Below are 21,620 nucleotides of genomic sequence, written 5' to 3' on the forward strand. Positions count from 1 at the left end.
TTTGCAGTTTCTTTTCCTTAAAATTTCAGTGGAGAACTGGGGAGTGGGAGTGTGTCACAGAGGTGCATTTGTGTGCATGCATGTTCAAATGCAAGGAGGAGAGGACCTTGGTGTGTTATCTTTTAAATGTGCTTGAATATGCAATTGCTCATGTACAGCTCTATAGCTATTGTGTGGGATCAGAACTGATAATAATTGACACAGGTACACATCCAATTTTCACTTTTTTTTTGTTAGTAGAAGATTGTTCCTTTTTCTTTTTTCTTTTCTTTCAAGCGTGGTGTTCACTATTCTTTATGTTAATTTCCTGCCTGTATTGATAGAGCACACTAATTACTACATTCAATCCAGCCTCTGTCTCATGAATCAGAACTCTAATGCTTCATTTAAGGTTACCATAATTTATAGTGAGAGAAGTGAGATGAAAAAATGCTGGGGACTTTAAAATATTACTTTAAAATCTTCTTTTCTTAATATACTGAATTTCTTCAGAGTTGCATAAGACACTGGCTAGAAATAGAAAGGTTGTGTGAGAGCCTTCCCGTGTTTGGTGAAGAGTGCAGGGCATTGCTGGTGACAGTCAACATCAAGTGGAGACCACCACATGCCCTGTGCAGGCCCACCAGACATCAGCCTGAGTTCCATACCAGGACAACAGAGCAGTGTAACTGAGGCTTAGTACCAAACTGAGGCACTTTGACATAGCCCATTTGTCAGCCTGAGACTTCTAGTTCCAAAGATAAAAGTAATTAATTCTTCTACTTTTGTATTTTGCTTTAAAAATACATGAAAAATATGCTAGCTAGAAAATTAAACATTAACCTGAAATGGGAATGAAGCAGTAGCATAGGATGGTGTCTAGAATATTAATATACACAGCAGAAATCTAATTTCATTTGCTGCAGATGAAAAAGAAAAGAAATAAATCTGGCTTGTGTCATTCTGCCGGGGTACTGTCTCTGTATATTGTTTGTTACATTACTTTGTGTATTTCTTTAGAAATGTGAAGCTCTGTTCATCTTTCCCTTCTGGAAAGGAGAAAGATCTTTTGTCTCCACTTCCTTTTTTCCTTTCAGGTAGCTATGATAGCTGTTCTAAACTTTGTTTTACCTACCTCCAAATCTTCTCTGTTGTACTTCCCCAAGCCTTTTCTGTTCCTGTCTGCTTTTACTTGTAACTTTTTTCCCAGAGCTCTTCATACTGCAGTCCAAGTATTTGAGAAAAGTTGATCTATGTCTGTTAGCCGTTGATTATTAGATGCAAGAATAACCTAATTGTTGTCTGTATTTCTATGGATTGTTTATCCTTAGAAGGCTACATAAATCTCTCACTATCCAAAACAGAAGTCCTGTAGCTGAAAAATTCATTGATGTATCCAGAGTTACCTACTAAGAATTAATTTTCATTTTTCCTTTGCAAGCAGTGAGCATAATGAAAGACTTGAGGATAGGATAAACAGACAATAATTGGGAAACAAGACAGAAATTAAAAAGACATATGGAGTTTTTATTTATATCACATGTCTTGCTAGCATTAAAGTAAAATTTTATTTATTTTTATAACATAAATAATACATGATTTCTGCAGTGTATCGATCTGAAGCTGGGGGAATTAACTTGCCCCTCAGATGGTCTGAGTGAATACACTAAGATCAGTGTAGCAGCAGCAACAGGTACTAAATCTGTTTTGAGATACCAAACCTAATTTGTATTGTAGGTTGAATAGTCTGAGTGAAATACTATCACAGCCACTTAATAATAAGTGGAAGAATGCCGTCATGATCTATTAATGAATGTATTGACATAGAAATAATTATTGAGGTTCTTTTCTCTTGCTAAAACCATTTTTCCTATTATGCCTTGAAAAATGGATGTATTTTTCAAAGGCTGTTATGGCTAATTTTGATAAACTCTTTGAATTTTATACATTGTAGAGTGTTCTGTGATTTATTTTTGTTTGGTTTTTTCCTGATGTTGCTATGTAAGTGTAACTTCAACTTCTTATTTCAGTGCTCTGTTACCAGTGACATTGATTTTCCAAAACAAGTCATCCCACTGAAGACTCTCAATGCTGTTGCTTCTGTGCCTATAATGTACTCTTGGTCTCCCCTTCAACAGAATTTTATGGTAAGTTTAAGCAAGTGTAGGGATAAGAAAGGTATGGAGAAAAGGAAGGTGTTAATTTTAGAAGTATGCTAGCAAAATCTATTCCCAATTACCCTCCCTACTTGAGGTGTTGCTAATAGGGCAGTAATCATCAGAAATAAGCTCCTCTAAATAAAAAAAATAGAAAGGTAACTTTGCCAATTGAATATCTGTCCTCAATGTACCTAAGTATCTCCAAAATCTTGCTTTAAAGTTTATTTATCTTTGCTGTAAAAAAGTTATTTAATTCAGGTGACCTATTGTCTTTTGTGACCATTAACAAATGTGGTTTTATTTGAACGTATCAAATTAGTGTAGTGAGAAATGTTTTCTGAGGGATATGAATGTTTTACTGTAAGGCAGTCAACCAACGTATTTGTAACAGAATAGTAATTATTGTGGAATAAAGGGAACTAAGTCCTGAAATAGTCCCCCCACATCTTGGTCATTCTCATATCTGAGTATGCCCTTTTTTTTTTCAGATTAATTTAATTGTGTGCAGAAGCCATAGCATTAGATTTCTGATATAGATATTTGACTTTTTGAAAAGCTTAGCTTATTGCAAGTCCTTGTCACACCATTTTGTATGTGACCACCTTTGCTGACTAGTTATTTTGGTAATAATTATTATGAAGTGGTTTAAACAACAGTTTTTTTGTCAGTGTACATACACAGTTTTTTCACACCTTTTTCTCCTTGCTTTCAATTCAATAGTGTTTGGATATTTTGAGTGGGTACAGAGTCATGATCAGCAGGAAAATTTTTTTTTTAACAATAGAAGGTTCTTTTGTAGTATTGGAAGATGCAGCTGAGTATCAAAGTTCATAAATTCTATTGATTAAACGTGGGAGTATTAATGCATTTAGTCTATATGCCGTCAAAAAAAGGGACAGTGGCATTCAGATTAAATTTTCAGGCATGTTTCTCTGTTTGCTCTTTAGACAACTTTAATTTAGAGTCTTTTTGTACCATATTTTCTTATCTCTGGCCAAACAATGAAAGGGTGGTTCCCATTGTGCTTTCCTACGTTACTGTAAGAGAGAACTGAGAGAGGACAAATGAATTTACCAAATGCAAGCTTCCCAAAGCCAGATAACTTAATGAGTTTCTATATTAGAAACTTCTTGGAAATGCTCTGCTAACCTTAAGATTAGGAGCTAGTGTTAATATTTTGAGCCAGCCACCAAGAATGCAAAAAATTGTTGAAAGTCATTGAGGGTTTTGTTTTGTTTTTCTAGTTAATGGTAAATGTGCTAAAGCAGTGAAGCTAATTTACTGTTGTAGGCAGATTCCTCTAGATAGTGAAAAACAATGCAGAAATGGTCACTTGACAACACAATTTAAAGCGGTTTGATTATCACTGTTGTTCCTAGGTAGAGGATGAAACTGTTTTACATAACATTCCATATATGGGAGATGAAGTGCTTGACCAGGATGGTACTTTTATTGAAGAACTGATCAAGAATTATGATGGGAAAGTGCATGGAGACAGAGGTGAGCCCAAACACTCAGGTATACTAATCATTTCTTCCTATATAAATTATTGCTATAGTGTTGCTTAAGGCCTGATGTGTGATTGTTGCAGTAGTTGTAGAGATACTACTGTATTGTATAAACATTCCTTATTTAAATGTATTGTTCTGCATTTTCATTAGGCTGAAAAGTTTTGAGCAGTAGTGTGGAGAAAGTAAGCATATTAGCTTTTTCCTTATTCCACACAGTGATTCTTAGTATTCAATTGTGGGCTCAGAGCATTGGAATATGATATTGTGATGTGTGTATGTATCCTGCTTAGCAGAAAGTGGCAGGATGATTATGCAAAACTCTGATAATGGCAACATTTGCAAATGTGATTCGACAGAGTAACCTCTTGTTGGTTTGTGGGGTTTTATTTCCTTCTTTTCTTTAAGGAACTTGCTAGTTATTTAAAAACCCCTTCTCTGTAAATCAGCTTATAGAGCAAAGTTGTATCTTTCTGTTGGTACAGAAGTATTACATGTATTTATTCTGAAGGGTAGTTTATCTGTTCTGTGTGGGAGCTGGGCTACCTGCAGTGTAATATCTGTCCCTCACTTTGCTCAAGTCTCAGTGAAGTGGTGACTTTTCACTTGCTCTGGGCTCCCTCAGAACTGGCTTATACAAGCCTCACCTTCCCTTGTAGAGCCTTCTCTTGACTACTGTGATTCCCCCTTCTTAGAGATATTACCCACACACTCCACCCTTCTCTCAAACAGAGAGTAACTTCTTAAAATGAGTCATATTCCTGTTAATGCTGACGCATTTGAGAAAGGGGACCACACTTTTTGAGTTGATTGTGTACCATTCATGAAGTTAAACCTGTGATTCAATAATAAATGCTACTCAGCCCTACTAGACTTGATAATGTCCTCAGTATAGCTAGTGCCTTTGTACTTCATAAAAAACATGGAATGTTTCATGGGTTTTGGCCTTTGGATATTTTTAAACGTTTCCTGATTGCTGATTTCCCTTTCAGAACACTGGTTATGTCAAAATGATGGCATTACTACTAAATGTCTTCTATTATTGATTTAATTTATTATTAAAGGAGTTTAGCTTTAAAATTAATCCTGTTTGAGCATCCTGAGATGCAAGTTTATGATGGCAATTACTGTTATTATGGGTTCTCCATAATAAGTAAAATATATTAGAGGTAAAGGGACTAAAAGAAGTCTCCCAATAACTACTATTGTGTGACTGTAATTAAATGTAAATACTGTGGGAATCTGTAATCCAGAGGCATTCCCATGTAAGAGTCAGAATTCTAAACTAGCTCTGTAATTGCACTTTTGGGAGACAATTTATACTAAGCTGTGTCTGTATATTAAGAGTCTGTTTAAAACATCCGAGTGGTATTTTCATTGTCTTCATAGTAATAAAATTCTTATTTTTTGTCAAGTTATTTTGACATGCAAACCCAGTCCAGGTTCAAAAGGACGGTAATAAGCACTACAGTTCCCACACAGTTCATGTTTGTTGCCTTTTTTTTTTTTTTTTTTTTTTTGGTAAAAATAGTCTCTTGTCAGCACTAACTGTGATTTTTCCTTTGTACAGAAATGCCTTATTGTTTAATCTGTTTTGCAATCTGAGTGTCAAAACAGAATATAATCTAATAAATACATATATGCAGAATATAATCTAATAAATAGATATATAAAATTCAGTTTTCTCTTGAAGTTTTTGTATATAAATGTATTCTTTTTTTATCACCCAGTCAGGGGGGGTCTATTGTGGGAAGTAGATGCTAAGGAACAATAAACCAAAAATCTCTCTGGAGATTCCTTAGCTGGCTAAGGATTAGTTTATAGACTGTCAGCATGCATTTCCAGACTGGCTTAACCCTAACCATGTTGGAACTGGGATTCTGGCATAACATCTCTTAAATAATGGAGCTGGTAGTATTTTTTTATCTTACAAGGAAGAGAGCTTTATATATGTATGTAGCACATGGAGTTGGGAAAAAAAATGTGATAATTTTTCTTGTTTCATTCCCTCTTGTTAGTCTAAGGAATGAATAATGAGCTTTTTTTAACTGGTCTTGGTTTATACACTGTTATTTAAGAGGGGAAAACTATGAAATTGCTTTTCATAAATGACAGCCTTTGCCTTAGTTTAATTAAAATGTAAGGGAGGATTAAAAATACCTGATATGCACCTTGTGTTTTTTTTGTTTATTCCCACTTTTGCTGGATTTCAGAATGTGGATTTATCAATGATGAAATATTTGTTGAGTTGGTCAATGCCCTTGGTCAATATAGTGATGATGAAGATGATGATGATGGAGATGACAATCCTGATGAAAGAGATGACAAGCAAAAAGATCGGGAAGGTAACAGGATGGGTATGTCTATCTGCAGACTTTAGGAATGAAACCCAAAACATTTTGTTTAACCACTCAATAAATTTGTTCAAACCCATCTTCCTATGTGGTAGTTTTAAGATCTAAAGTAGCATAATTTTCATAATTTCCTTTGTCATTTAGTTCAAAATTTCTATTGAGAACACCATGAGAGGCACTTTTGCCAATTTTTGTTTATTGGCATACTGAGACAGTCAAATGCACCCAAAATCAGTCAGGTATCTGTCTAATAAATGCTTTGGTACTCCTCAGAAAATGATGTATCATTATTCTAAAGCAGGCAGAGTTCTGAATTTCCATCTCCATCTGCTGGTGAAATAATGGTTTCTCTGAATTTTACTAGTAGACTTTTCTCATCAGGAAAGATCACTTAACACAGTAGAAATTGTAAGTGATTTGTAAATAAAAATCTTTATTTCCTTTTTACATTAGAATTTTCGTGAACACCTCCTTCCTCTGAGCACCTTCTTGAGGTAGCAAAGAAGCAGAAATATATTTTTTTTGTTTTCCAAATTTTTTTGCTTCCTTGACAGAGAAAGAAACCCACCCACCTCGGAGATTTCCTTCTGACAAGATATTTGAAGCCATTTCCTCAATGTTTCCAGACAAGGGTACAGCAGAAGAATTGAAAGAGAAGTAAGGATATATTTCTTACAGTATATTGCTGTATTGCTTTATGAAACAAAGATTCCTCTATAAAATAAATCCTTCAGTAAATATTGGTTGATTAGGAATGGTTCCCCTTGCAGCTAGATCTGTGGCATTTGTGTAACTTCTGCAAGTGACACTGAAAGAGATTTGGCTCTTTCCCCCAGGTCAAACAATACAGAAGTTTTGTTTATTAGCCTTCCCTTTAAAATATTGAACAGTGGGTGCTTATATGTCTCTAATAATCTGTTATGTTTTGAGGTGGTAAAATAAAAGCTACTGCTAAAAAAAAATCTTATCTCCATTGTGGATGATACTATGATGATGATACTGTGATGATGATACTACTCCTTTTTAATGATACTATGTATGGGGTTGTGATGGTCTTGAAAACAAATGCATTATTTCCTAGTCAATTTGTATTAATGAGTATGGAATTAATAATTTGTTATGTCACTAACAGATTTGCCTTTTTAGCTGACACATATTTCCTAGGGGTTTTTTGAAGTTGTCATTGAAAATGCAGAGTGGTACTGGAATAAAAAACACTTTTGTTTAAAAAAAATTAGATTCAATAAATAACTTCTATTATTTTGCTTTAAAGATACAAAGAACTCACTGAACAGCAGCTTCCTGGAGCTCTTCCTCCTGAGTGCACACCGAACATAGATGGACCAAATGCTAAATCTGTTCAGAGGGAGCAAAGCCTGCACTCCTTTCACACACTCTTCTGTAGGCGCTGTTTTAAATACGATTGCTTCTTACATCGTAAGTACCATTAAAGTGTGCTCCTAAATGTCTTACCTTTTTTTTGGAAGTCAGGAGACTTAAAAGTATCATAAGATCCCATGCAGAAGGAAGGAAAGAGAAGAAAAAATAAAAGCAGGAATATCCCTAAAGTTTATGAAAACAGCTTGTCCATGTTGACATTATTTTGCAGTGGAAATTATACCTCAGAAAACTGAATGCACCTGTGTGGGTGGTAGTTTGTTATCCTTTCTGCATTTAGGACTTTGTATAGAATTCCTGACTTGGACTGAATCTGTAACATCACTTCTCTTTTTATATAGTCCGTAAGAAAATGTCTTTGTTTTCTACTATTGTTTGTGTTACGCTTTCTCAGTTTGTGCATGGAGAATGGGATGTATTTTTCTATTTAAAAATCCTGGTTATTTATCAGACTTGCTTCATTTTCCACTAGGGAGAGTGAGCACTCATGAACAGTTTTCTCTTTTATTCTGCCATGTTACTTTTTAGCCACATTAGTTGTATTTGGTTATTTAAAGAATTGTTTCAGAGTTGAGTTTTAGAAATTGTGATGTCTTTTTCCCAGAACTGCTTTCATGTTGCCCCATTTTTTTGGGCCAACAAGCTGACAAGAACTTAGCAGTGATGTTGGCTTTCACTTGCAAAGTGTGAAGAGATTCTGAAGTGCTACTTGAGACAGTTTTTCTGGACAGAGCTAAATGTAAAGGGGAAACTAACAGCCAATATGAAGTGATTTCAACTTGTAACAGTAAACTGTCATGCCCTCTATACCAAATTAATTTTTGCTTTTGACTTAGCTGTTCATTTGCATGTTCCACTGTGAGTGCTCATGCATGTTCATTTGGGAATCGTTGTGCTTTGTCAGCAGCTCCTCATCCAGCACACATGCAATCTGCCTGTGTTTGTACTCCACACTGAAGGCTTTGCACAGTGCTGCTGCTTTTTCATATCCCTTGGTTGCCTTTCACTTTGAGGAGGAATTGGAGTTGTTCTCAGATGGTGGGGAGGGGAGAAGCTTTTCACTTTCCTGGTTCCTTTAGTACTTGAGCATTTTGGAGTTAGGTCTGTTAGTTTCACTTTCTCCTTATATTCTGTTGACAGGCCTTGCTAGAAAATGCAAAATAAAAAATAAAAGGAAACTGTTACTTCTGCATAATGTTCAAGAACAGTAAGTTTCTGGAGTAAGCTGCTGCCTTGACCAGCCAGCTTCAGCACAGTTCTGCAAAGCTGTAGGTCTTGTGATGTCTTAGTTGCCTGGACACTGATTCCAAGAAGTGCTGTGTGTAGTCTGTAGGACAGGGCAGTGAAGCTGTGTGCTGATTGTTGGCAGTTTGTCTGGCAGGAGTTTTAGGAGTTCTTGACACTCTCAATAGTCTAGCAGAGAGATTGGGTGCCAATTTTGATTAAATCAACAAAAAAGCATTGTCTGGACATAGTGAGGACAGGCTTACTCTAGCAGCACCTCTGAAGACTTCAGATGTTTCTGCTGCAGTGATTTTAGGCATTTTTCTCAATGATTTTTATAAACTTCTAATTTTTCAGTGGACATGGTTGCTCCTCTAAAACACACATATATTTCACTACTCTATTTCGTTAGCCTATGTAGATTTGCCTTTCATGGTCATTTTTGCAGACTGATAGAAGTACAGCTGAAAGGTTTTGCTGACTACCTGTTGGGTACCTGCTATTTTACCAGACCACAGTTTTGAGGCACCAATTCTGAGAGACTTTTTTTTAATGAAAGTGCTGTGAAGAATGGGTTCACAATCTTGTACTTTTTGTCAAGTTCTTGGGTGAGAATGTCCACAGCTGTGTCACTGCTTGAAGGACCTCAGCTCTCATATCAGCTGCATCCTTTAAGCCAGAAGCCCTGTGCCTTCTTTCTCTGTGTTCATAATCTTGAGATAGAAGACAAAGTGTTTATATTAAAATATTGCCTAAGTTCTTGTTGCTGGTGGCTTTTGATTTGATATGTCCCTTAAGCAAGTTGCTGTTCTTTCCAAAGTGGTGTATGTCCAAGGCTTTATCTAAACTGTGCTTCCTACTTAAAAGAGCCCAAAGCTTAAATCATCCCTTCAGGATTTCAGGGCCATGACAGAAAGAGGAATGCATAGCACTTTCACTGTGGAAGCATTTAGGACTTATCTTTGCGTCAAGTGGAGGGTGCAATGAGTGGCTATGTCAGTGCTCTTTGTGACAGCCTGTGCAGCTCTTCAGTTGTCCCTGATGATGATGTAGCAGTTGTCCCTGATGATGATGTGTTTTCTACATAACCACTGCAAGGAGATCTCTGACCTTCGCTGTGTAGGCTCAGCGCTGTACCCTGAATGTCGTAAACTGATGCTTCAGTTGCCACTCCCTGAAAACATACCCAAATTCCACTGCAACAATGACTGCTCACTGCTTTGGATGCATTGCTTCCTTTTCCTTTTGTTTGTAGTTACACCAAGGAAAGAGGATTGTTTTCTGTCTGCGTGTCTGTCTGTCTGCGTGTCTGTCTAGAGCACGGAATTTTTTTGTTAAAAACTGAGAGAGTCAGTTGTTTGGCCTCTTTGTTTTCTGTGAAATTTTGAGACTGTTGGTCAAAATTCACCCAGCTCATAGCTTGGAATAAGTAACTCATCAAAAAAAAAAAAAAATTAAAAAGAATGCTTTGGTTATTGTAAGGCTGCAGTAGCAATTTTCGGTGTCTCTGCAACAATTTAACTTCTATCACATTTCTACAGTTGCCTCTATGTTCTGTTTCCTGCACTTGCCAAGTGCTGTGGGATGATGTCCTGGCTTCTGCAGATGACATTTTTGATGAATTACTTCGGTAATGTGATGGGCTACAGTGATCACATTGGTGCTTTGAAAGGTGTAAATCTCTTCTCTGGAGAAGGAATAGAGAACTAAAAGATAATAAAGGAATTCTATTAGGTCTGCTTTTGCTTTTTGTATTTCCCCCTCTTAGGTTCCATTTTTGTTAAGATTAGTTAACAATTAGTTATTTTGTGGAGTTTCCAATCTTTGTTCTAGAGCATTTGAGTTAAATATAGGAAAAGTTATCATTAGATTTTTAACGTGTCAAGTCCCCTTGACGACCTGGCAATCCCTTTATGTGCAGGTGATGACATAACTGAAAAAACTTGTGTACTTGTGGACTTCATTTGCTGACAGCAAGGAATTATGCCTAAATGTCTGGACTAACAAAGAATTTAGAAGAAGGAAAAATATCAGGTAGGGAGAATTTCCCAAATAGCTTGACTATGAAGCAAATGTACATTTCAGGCTAAACTGTTGCCTGTGTACTTTCACATTATTGAAAATGAGAGTTGAGCCTATTGGGGATGAGACAGATAATAAATCTCAAAGACAGAAAACATGCTCAGAGGCACCATTTTAGAATGATTTCTCTTAAGGAAATCATTAAAGAATTACAGACTTTAGGTGTTAGTAAATTCTACAAAATTTTCTGTGATTTTTCTTCTGAAAAAGATTACTACTGATATTTTAAAAAATCATAATGCAGTGATACAAATAGTTTTATTCTTGTTCTGCATCCTTTCTTTATAACAACCCTCCCAAAAAATACCTCACAATAGAGGTGGTAGATTTTGACTGTAGTTGTCCTTACTGTACCATGTTGGGTGTTTTTTAAATAGTTGAACAAAGATATGATTCTAATTTTAAGTATCATATGTAGTCTATTTTTGAGGTCTCATGAGTTTAAAAATAAAAAATAAAAATAAAGGTTGGTTTGTTTCATTCTATTACAAGTTAAGCATTTCTTCATTTTCTGAAGGAAAACAGTTTTTAACAAACCACTATTTTAGGACCTTGCACAAATTAGTTTGTGAGAGAAATGATTGCATCTGCAAGTGACATGTAAAAAGAATAGATTTGATTTCTCTACATTGCAGCAGTCTGGTATAGATCATGGCTAGCAAATGTCTAAGTGTTCTTTTGCATTGCTGAAAAATTATTTTCCTTGTGGTATGAGGAGAAGGTAAAACAGTTAAGTGGAAAAAAAATCTTGAATGAAATGGTATACTGTGCAAATTTAAAGATGCAGTGTTGAAAAACATGAGAGTTTTCCCCTTCACTTTTGGGTAAATGGCTCCCTCATCTCATTGTTTCTTAAAAGATGGAAAAAAGTGAAATAACTTGGCATTAAATTGCATGGTTTCTTGTTGCTGTAACAAAGTGTAACATATTTTACCTACAGAATACATGAACACTTGAAGGATATGTGAAACATGAGAAGTGACATGGCAATGAAAGCTTTTAACTAATCTGGAGGAAGAAAGAGCACTAATGGCAACAATATACATAAATTACATTCCTATACTTGTTGTAAATAATTTTCCCATATCAATATGCCCATATATAGCAAATTAAAGCTTTTTTGTGTTTCCAGATTTATAAAATATAACATATTTGTCTGGAGAATGGGATGCAATATTTACTTATTGTTACTTTTATTTTATTTGTACCATTTTAAGAAAGCCTTGAAAGAGTACACTGCTTTCCTTGGGCTCCCACCTGCTGCTATCATTAATACAGGCACAATATTATAGAAATTATTATTTGATTTTTCAACTCACCCCCCTTTATGGGAGGGAAACGTGAAGTGTTTCCAAAGTTCCAAGATGGACCTGGTCACCTTTCCCCCTGCTGCCAAAGCAGGTGTTTGCAGAGCTATGCTGCACACCAGACCACTGAAATGAAGTTTGCTTTTGATAGCCTTGTCTGGGAAGACATGAGCTCTGCCCACATGCTTTAACAGGGATGGAAGTGCATTTAAAAAGTTGAGTCTTTGAAGCTTAGTGGGCATACAGAGAGAAGCCTCCAGCGTGATCTGGAAATAAAATGAATAGCAAATGGCTTAATGAAGGAGATGTGTGCAGTGGTGGTGTAGAACAGCCCTTTTAGATTAATATGGGGAGGAGGGGAGGGATTTCTTCTTTAATTTTGAACATATTTGCACTTTTTATTCACTGAATTTTTATAACCTTCACTGTAAGTTACAGTTACCCAACTGCAGATGTTGTAAAACCGCACCATAAGTGCTTCTGCACAGTTTGGAAATTGCACATTTTAAGTTGAGCATCTTTTCTGGGCCTTTGTGGAGCATTAGCAAACAGCTAGCACTGAGTATTCTCTTCTTTTTAAAATTTCAGTCCATTCTTCATTTCTGTTCCTTGCAGTTCTGTATGCCACTGTTTACACATTTAGAAGGAAAAAGTATTGATATCTATCTCTCTCTCCCTCTCTCTCTCTCTGAAAATCAAATTATTTTTTCTTTGAGCACAGACAAGTTGTTTTTAAAAAGACAATTGCAGAAAACTAATGATAGTATCTCAAAAAGCTCCTAATACAATGTGGGAGCATGAATGTATGAGTTTTGGTGAGAGTCTAGTGGCAGGTTTTCCAGGCTTCAGAAGAGCTCTGTAAGAGGTACAGAGAAGCTCCCAAGACTTCCAGAAAGCTGTGAGAAGTCAGTCTCCCTGAAAACACCCTGCTGGGAGACAGGGGTTGCCTGTGAGGAGAGCTGGCTCTGGCAAAGAGAATGGGTAGGAAACTGCCCTCCTGTTACCAAGGTGCTCGTGTTGCATGTGTAACATACCCACCTCTGCTCCCCTCTGAGTCACTGTTCTGCAGCTTTTTCAGAGCTGTGCAGAGTCCCTCAGATACAGGAGCAGACACTTCTCTGCAAGGTGCAGACTTGGCTCACTTATCCAGTGACTGTGCAATGCTAACTTGTTTTTACCCTGCAGCTGGGATACAGGAACTGAATTCTTACATCCTGCCAGCTTAGCTGGAGTGCTGACAAACTAATAGAGCAAAAATGCTTATGTGTCCTTCTCACTGATGAAAATGTAAAGTGGGTCCTATTACCTTTCCAAAGGGTGCATGAGGTTGGATTTTTTGACAAGATAGAAATATAACAACTGAATTTTACACATTGAAGTGATGATCATTAATAGGAGAAGCCCTGAATAATTTTGTTTAACATAACAACAAAGTAAAGTCTGTTCTTTTGTTGGAAAGGGTGTTACACCAAATCTTCCTTGATACATGAAACAAATGTGATGACTGTGTTGATGAAAAGGGCAGAATGGCTTTCAAGTGGAAGAGGATAGATTTGCATTTGATGTAAGGAAGACATTCTTCACCATGAGAGAAGTGAGACAGTGGAACTGGTTGCCCAGAGAAGCTGTGGCTGCCTCATCCCTGACAATGTTCAAGGCCAGGCTAGATGGGGTTTAATCAGCCTGGTCTAGTGAAAAGTGTCCCTGCCCATGGCAGAGAGGAGTTGATTTTTGAGGTCCCTTCCAACCCAAACTATTCCATGATATGTGAAACTTACCTGTGTGCTGTCTCTGTGTATTTAAGTGGTAAGTCATATGTCACTACAGGGGATTTCTTTTATTATTTATTTGTTTGTTTATTCTCTTTATTAGTATTTTATTCTGGTTTTAGTAAAATCTTGGTAACCTTGTGTTTTGGATAGAGTTTGATGTTACATATTTAATATATTTTATATGAAAACTAAAAAATGTGATGTTTTGATTCAACAGCATTCCATGCAACTCCCAATACTTATAAGCGAAAGAATACAGAAACAGCATTAGATAATAAGCCTTGTGGACCTCACTGTTATCAGCATCTGGTAAGATAATTTTATATGTCACAATTCACTGAGTGCTAGTGCTGGCTGCAGTATAGGGGGATACTTAAACTAAGGGCATGCTGGATCTGGGATAGTGCATCTGCTTGTGGGCCATTTGCAGTCAAGTATGTTACCTTCAGCTGCTGCAAGAGAAAGAGTTTAACTTTCAATCATCTTAAGTAGGAATACTTGTAGGTGTAGCCTGAGATATTTGTAGGGAAGAAATATTACTATCCCCTAATAATGGTGTTGCTGCTATTCTGTCCAGTCTAGTCAAGGAACTGCAGCCTTCACTCTTGTAAATTGTATCACAACTAAAAATTATAAAGGTTTTTTTAGTCTGCCAAAGGCTAATTTCCTTTCGGGACTTGTGCTTTTAAGAAGCAATAGGATGGAAATTAATAAAGTGAAATCTTTAGTAATATAATTTCAAATCTCTCTCATAATTCCCCTAAATGTTTTAGTTTGAGAAACTATGCAATTTTCCCATCTGAAAACTTGCTACACTTTATCATACCCCTTTTCACCAGAAAGCAAGTTACGAATGCTTGCATTTTAAAAAATGCAGAGCGTGTATTGTCGAAGTGCCATGTGCAAGAAGAGTTCTTGTGTTTTTATGGGTGTTTTCTGTGGGAAATTCAAATTTATTTCTGTCATCTGGGAAAATAGAAATTTACTACTGAATTATTTTTCTCTTGGCAGCCAAAGTAACAGGTGAACCGAAATACTGACATGAGTACTTTGTAAGTGTAGATGGTTTTCATAGTAGCATCAGAGTACTCGTGTTCATGGCTGGTGTGCCTTTAACTGGAACTTTGGTGCACGTAGAACAGTGGGAAGTTCCTCAGGATGCAAGCAGGAGGTGTTCTCTCACAAGTGGAACCACTTCTGGGTTTCTGTGCTGTAAACTGTGCTGTTGTGTGTCCAGGAGGGTGCGAAGGAGTTTGCGGCCGCGCTGACGGCGGAGCGCATCAAGACGCCGCCGAAGCGCCCTGGCGGGCGGCGGCGGGGCCGGCTGCCCAACAACACCAGCAGGCCCAGCACGCCCACCATCAACGTGCTGGAGTCCAAGGACACCGACAGCGACCGCGAGGCCGGCACCGAAACCGGCGGGGAGAACAACGACAAGGAGGAGGAAGAAAAGAAAGATGAAACTTCCAGTTCCTCTGGTAAGGCTGGTCAGTGCTGCTTCCTTCAATGAGCTGTGGTGCTTGAGAGGGTGAACAGAACCAAAACTACAAAAAAACCAATGCTACAAAAATAACAAAGCCAAAACAAGTCAAACTGCAATCCTAGAAAATGTGTGTTTGGAATGTATGGAAGTGAGTGAAAAGACAGAATAATAATATGAGTGTCTTGGCTTGGAAAGACAGGTGCCTGCTAAGGAAGGCAGGAGCCTCCCCTGAAATGGAGAAAATGAACCCCCCCCTCCTCCAAATTGCTATAAATTTTAATTTAAGAGTCTCTCAGTCAACAAAAATTATGGGAGCAGGAAATAACAGTTCTTTAATAGGGAAGAAAATAAAAGGATAAAATAAACAATGCTGTAAAACCAAAACAACACTGATAGAGTCAGAAACAAAACCTGACACCCTGTTGGTCAGGGTGCTGGTAGCAGTCCAATTGGAAATGTGGCTGCAATCCTCCTGGAGTGTCAGGTGTGGTTCTGTTGGAGCAGGGATCCTGTAGAAAGGGTGTAGTTTTCCTCTGAAGATCCAGTGGAAGTAAAGTCAGCTGCTATTCCTCTGGGAAATCCAGTGGAGAAGCCGTGCAGTTATTCCAGAATCTCCAGATTATATCCAGGTAGGAATGCTTGGCTCCTCCATCTGGGCGGAGCATCTCACAATGGGATGCTGTAGTTCTTATCAGCCATGCAGTGACATTCAGTAGCCTGTTATCAGCACATGTCCCCTCCCCAGGGAGGAGTGATTGTGGTCACTGAGAGAGAGATAAGGCAAACTGCCCACCTGACAAAAGACAGCTGCCATACAGATGGTAATGGAATACATCTTGCCTTGCAATCTGGAACAATGAGTTCAGTCAAACTCTAAGAGAATGTCTGCATTGTTTCAATTTACATGTAGGCCATTAATGTGAGTAGCTGCTGTTAGCTTCTGTAAAAGGCGTGTGAAAATGTTTGTTTTTTCTGGCACTTGGGAAGCAACAAAAAACCTGAGATGTTTTTTAACTGCAGTTAATCTTAATGTGAAGGGCAAAGTAAATTTTGATACAGAGCCTTACTCTCAATTATTTGTTACAGAAGCAAATTCTAGGTGTCAAACACCAATAAAGATGAAGCCAAATATTGAGCCTCCAGAGAATGTGGAATGGAGTGGTGCAGAAGCTTCAATGTTTAGAGTCCTTATTGGCACCTACTATGACAACTTCTGTGCAATTGCCAGATTGATTGGGACCAAAACGTGCAGACAGGTAAGCAGGGAAGATACTTGCTAAGGGTCAAAGTAATTTACTTTTAAAGCTAAAGTATACAAATACTAGTATTGATTACTAAAAGGGAAAATAATTAATTTTCTTGGTTTTCCCAAGAATGCTATGGTCCAGAATTCATACCACAAATACATAGAAGTTAGTTTTAAAACTGTTTTAAAATTAAATTTACAGGAGGTTTAAATTAGAATATCAGTTCTTAAATGACAAAAATAATCAACTTTAAATGTATTGAAAAGAGACTATGACTGGATATAATCTGTAAGTTGTTGGTTGGAGGAAATCATACTAACTTAGAATATGAGCAACTTTGTACTAGTGAGAGATTTATCGTGGATGTGTTATGGTATCTCTTGTTAGGTGTATGAGTTTAGAGTAAAGGAATCTAGTATTATTGCACCAGTCCCTGCTGAAGATGTTGATACTCCTCCCAGAAAGAAGAAAAGGAAACACAGGTAAATCTGTTACTAAATACCCTTAGCATAACAATAAATTGGAGATACAGGGGATCAGAACAGAAAGTATTTTGAAAGAAAAGTTGTGCAACTCTTCTTTTGCTTCCAAAATCCAAAGTTGCAGCAATAAAACAAAATGGTGTTTTAGTTTTAGACAAAATCTTACTGCACTGCCAACTATAACCTTCCTCTTCTCTTTCCCTTTCCTTTTTTTAAGTTCTTTAACAGCCAGGTTCTTGTAGGTGTATTGATGGAAGTAGTCAGAACTGTTTAGATTAGAAGTCACCTATGCAGCTTGTTGCAACATTCAAGGTAGTGTAGAATAATTATTTTTTACAACAATAAACATTAAATTCAGGAGTGTTTCAATAGGATTGAGTAATGATTATATCATACTTTAAAATTAAAACTGATGCTTTTTTAATGATGAAATGTATTCTAGCAAGCTTCAGATAGCAAGTTAGTAGGATTGCCTTCTTCAGGAGGGACTATTCCTTTGTTGCACCCCAGTTTCATTAGCACCTAGAACACCAACTAAAGAGCTAGGTTAACAAGTTATTAGTTGAGGTGAAGCTGCAATGAAGAACAAATGATTATCTGACACAATTTCTGTTGAAATTGCAAAACATTGTGGCTGCTGTCTGTCAATGAAATGCATTTTTCTTTTAGAATTCTGAATTGGAGAATGCAGCTCTGCATTGATTATTTTTATTTTGAGAGATAAGAACATAAGAGATTAAAAGCTGACTGAAAATTAGCAAAAACATTTCTTTAGCAAGCAATAAGTACACATTTTCCCATATAATTTCCTATTTCTCCCTTTAACTTCCCTTATTCTCCCTCAAGTTTGTCCTTCCTCCCTCAAGAACTCCCTCAAGTTCTTCGTCCCATCAGTTCTTGTTGTTTCTGTCTTAGCTTGTCTATTTATTATTTCCAGGCCTAGTGAAATTCCTGAACTGGTTCAAAGATCCTGTTGACATGGAGTAGAATATTTCTGCTTTGTAGGGTAGAGGCAGGCAACGTGAGCTGGGAAAAGACTGAATGAGCATCTGGAAAAGATTTTGTTCTCAGCAAAAGCTATTGATTTTAATGCTCTTGGCACAGTTTTCAAGTGTTTGGGCATTTGGTGGGCTTGGCTGTTTAAATTTAGGTTATTAGCCATGGTGCAAGTTTGGAATATGTAGTTGAAAATTAGCTTGCTGTCAGATTGACACAAATTGCTATAAAAATGGTGCCACTACATCTACTTAAAAGAACAGCTAAAAGGTTCAAATGTATTTTTGCAGCTGAAATGGATTGTATGATTACCAGGCTGACATTGTTTTGGAAGAATTCTCAGACTTTTTTTAGTTTAGGAGTTTTTTTCCCCAAGTAAATGAAAGCACACTCCATTGCATGGGGTTTCTTGACTTTATTTGCTTTTTTTATTAGTTGCCAATATAAAAACTTTATTGGTAGCAATTTAGTTTTGAAATGTCCTTTAAGTCTTTAAACTCTCATTGAAGGAAGGAGATAATTTTACAAATATAATGTCCCAGAATATGTGGCAATCAAGCTGTCTCCATTCTTCTATGGCAGTAGCCTTTTTAAAAAGGAAAGCAGTTTAGCCTGTCTACATCCTTCTGTTGAAGTTCTCCTGCAATCAGCAATTGGGACAACCATCTGGAAATCTTCCTCTGTTTCTTACCTTTCCTTTAGTTGAGTTTACTCACTCTTAGAGTAAATCCAGTCCTAGAGCCAGGAAGGCTTTTCCCTTTTCCCTTGCAGGGCTCTTACCTGTCTGCAGGTTGTCCATGTGTGCATGTGGCTTTGAGCTAAAGCAGCATCACCAGAGAGAAAAGCAGCAGCAAAAAGCTGCTTTTGCTGGCCTCTTGTAACCGATTTGAGAGCAGATAAAGTCTTTTCTTGCATGACTTTGCCTATTTCCCATATCATCTTGGTGCCCTATGAGCATACTAGCTGGCAAGACAGCACCTCTCTTGGATAGTGAAATGTCTTGTCTCCCTTCTTCCTGTGACATTTTTGTTGAGATAGCTGTAATAAGGCTGATCAGGGAGAGAAGGCAACTTCTAATATAGTTATTTTTTGGAGAACCAGTAAGTGTCAGAGCCTGGCCTGTGTATCAGATTAACGTGTTATTTTGAGAAAACTCTGCCTTGATGAGAAATGAGTACTTTGCATAGAAGCCAGTAAAAAACCTGAATGAAGAAAGAATTCTGAAAAGCATGGGTGTATGCTGGAGGAGAGTGTACTTCAGTACTGTTCATTCTTTTATGTGTATATTTTTCTTCCATTGCTGGGAGCTGAGTTGAGTTTGCTTTAACTAATCAGCACTCCTTCCTCTATTTTGGTACTGATTTTAAAGCTGCTTCTTTATTATTTTGGTTTTCCTCTTCTCCCTCATCCCCTATTCAGAGGCCACTTAGTAATTTTATGTGAAAATATTTTATTTTTTTCCCCCCCACTTTCTCATATTCCTTCTCCTTCTGCTGGACTGCTGTTCACTGCATGTGTTTGAATAGCTTATGTAGGTCTGCCAAGAGTTCAGGATGCCTTTTTGTAGGGATTTAAAGTCTAACTGTTACCAGGCAAAAGGTGCACTGAGGCATTGGCACAGATATTCTGATGTGCTGCCGGGTTGGAAGGCTGAGTCTTGGAGTGGTGGGGAGGCTGTGGATAAGGTGATCTGGGAGACTGAAGTCTTTGAGTGATGCCAGAAAATCAAACACTGCAAAGACTCAATGACATATTTGACATAATTGGCATGTATTTTGAGTTTTTAGTGCACTTTCTGATAGCAGAATATCCCTGCGTAAAGCAAGAAATGCTGGAGCAGCTTCTTCCAAAGGGTGCTTTTAGTGCTGGCTTGGCTGACACTGCTGCTGCCCAGAGGCACTGGCAAAGTTTAGAGGTCTAGTAGGTTGTTAGGAGAGAAGAATGATATCTTTGACAGCTGCTGTCATGATGCTTCTGGAAACACTTGTTTTCCAAGCTGGCTTTCCTGCAGATGTCAGCAACCAAATGCACAAATCCACTGGCTTGCTTGGGAACTTGCTATGGAGTTTCCAGTTGGCTTTTTGTAATGAAGCTTCAAGTTGTGAGTGCTTTCTCAACGTTGTCCTTTCCTTGCCTTTGCTTCCTGCTGCATGGGACCAGGCCTTGCCTTTTGCTTCTGTTTGAGATGCAGATTTATATAGAGCAGATACAAAAATGACTCTGCCTTTAGTGTAGTGCTTGCTCAGGCTCCAGCTTTGTGCGCTAACCGGGGGAACTTGAGCGCTTTGTGGCAGTTTTTTGGAAGTTACAAGGCAGTGAATACTCTTGGTAGTGCCAGTCCAAACTCCTGTTGGTCAGTGCTGGCAGCCTGTTGTCTTGTGTCACTGCCCACAGTTCCTGCAGTGTCTCCAGCCCCCCTCTCCCTCCTGTGGCAGAAGTCTCTCCAGAAGAGGGGCAGAGCACATGGATGCCTTTGCCATTGTGACTGCCCCTGTAGTTTTCCTTCTGCTTTGACTTGTTACTATTAATGCTTTCTTGATGTGTACGCACATTTGTGTGCTTTTAAAGTATTAGGAGAGTGCTTACCTTAGGAGAAAAAGTGAAGCTGCTAATTGCTAATGAAAGAGTATTTTAACAAGTCTGGCCACAGAATGCTTTTAAGAGTTTGCTGTGCTGGTAGGTTCTTATTATCTTGCAGCAACAGACAAGTTTCTGTGAAAGACTTGTTCAAAAATATGGTATGTTACATTTTCCAAATACCAGGTAGACAAGAAAGAAAGTAGTTTGGTGTGCATAAGAGTAATTTAAGTCAAAATTGCGCTCCTTTCAGGCATATGGGAAGTGTCCTCTTGCAGAGTCAATGTCTCATAATTCATAAATATATGTTCGTAGCCTTTTCTTCTAGAGTGAATCACTCTTAATAGGAATGTCATCTATTTATTACAGTACTCTGTAATTCTGAGTTTCTTCTTCCCTCTCAGCCTTAGTTACTTGGACAAGTCTGCCTTTGTGGGTTTCTAACTTGTATGGGCTCCTTAAGAAAATTGGTTATTGAGTTAAATCTCACAGTAATGCTTTAGAAGGGCAATTTTATAGAGAATCTTATTTATATGAAGCTGTTGGAGGGCTCTGCACACCATTTAGTTGAAGTAAAAGCTGCTATGCTTTTATGAAAGAAGTAGCAGCTAAAAAGTCCTATTTAAGTAGTTACAGCGGGAGATATTTTTTCAGAGTGCAAACTTCTGAGGAGAGTTGCATTCACTGAAAGGCAGAATAGCTTTTACAGGGTTCTGTGCTGGGGATCTTTTAGTACCTGTGCTCATGAGTGTTTTGGGCAGCTCGGTAAATCTGCAGAGAAAGTGAGGTTGCTTGAGGCAGCTGGCAATGTATTATTTGGCCAGGGAATGAGGCTTCTCCCATATTGTCTTCATGTTGTATCATGACTTCATGATACTAAGGAAGTCAAGAAGTATAAACTTTAAAAATCCTTACTCTAATTTTTTTGTTATGTGTGTTCACTAAAATGAAAGTCGTAACTAAAATGCATAGAATCGAGTAAAAAAATAAAACAATGGATTTCTCCTTTAATTTTAAGGCTACTGCAATGAAAAGTCTGGTTTTCCTTTTGG

At 37.6% G+C, this 21,620-nt stretch overlaps 1 protein-coding gene across 8 annotated transcripts in view; it reads left to right on the forward strand.

The window, feature by feature from the left end:
• The window catches only part of EZH2 (enhancer of zeste 2 polycomb repressive complex 2 subunit), a 50,404-nt gene that overhangs the window by 22,287 nt on the left and 6,497 nt on the right, over positions 1 to 21,620 (forward strand). For 4 of the 8 annotated variants that reach the window (XM_064703384.1, XM_064703379.1, XM_064703380.1 and 1 more), the window contains exons 4-12: positions 2,010 to 2,126; positions 3,518 to 3,656; positions 5,860 to 6,003; positions 6,555 to 6,657; positions 7,274 to 7,437; positions 14,001 to 14,092; positions 15,021 to 15,261; positions 16,353 to 16,522; positions 16,901 to 16,995. In XM_064703384.1, coding sequence (XP_064559454.1) covers positions 2,010 to 2,126; positions 3,518 to 3,656; positions 5,860 to 6,003; positions 6,555 to 6,657; positions 7,274 to 7,437; positions 14,001 to 14,092; positions 15,021 to 15,261; positions 16,353 to 16,522; positions 16,901 to 16,995 — 1,265 coding nt within the window. The remainder of the gene's footprint in view (positions 1 to 2,009; positions 2,127 to 3,517; positions 3,657 to 5,859; positions 6,004 to 6,554; positions 6,658 to 7,273; positions 7,438 to 14,000; positions 14,093 to 15,020; positions 15,262 to 16,352; positions 16,523 to 16,900; positions 16,996 to 21,620) is intronic. The other 4 variants (XM_064703385.1, XM_064703383.1, XM_064703386.1 and 1 more) reach the window with 2 other exon arrangements.

Source organism: Zonotrichia leucophrys, chromosome 2, assembly GCF_028769735.1.
Source record: "Zonotrichia leucophrys gambelii isolate GWCS_2022_RI chromosome 2, RI_Zleu_2.0, whole genome shotgun sequence".
NCBI classification, from domain to species: Eukaryota; Metazoa; Chordata; class Aves; order Passeriformes; family Passerellidae; genus Zonotrichia; species Zonotrichia leucophrys.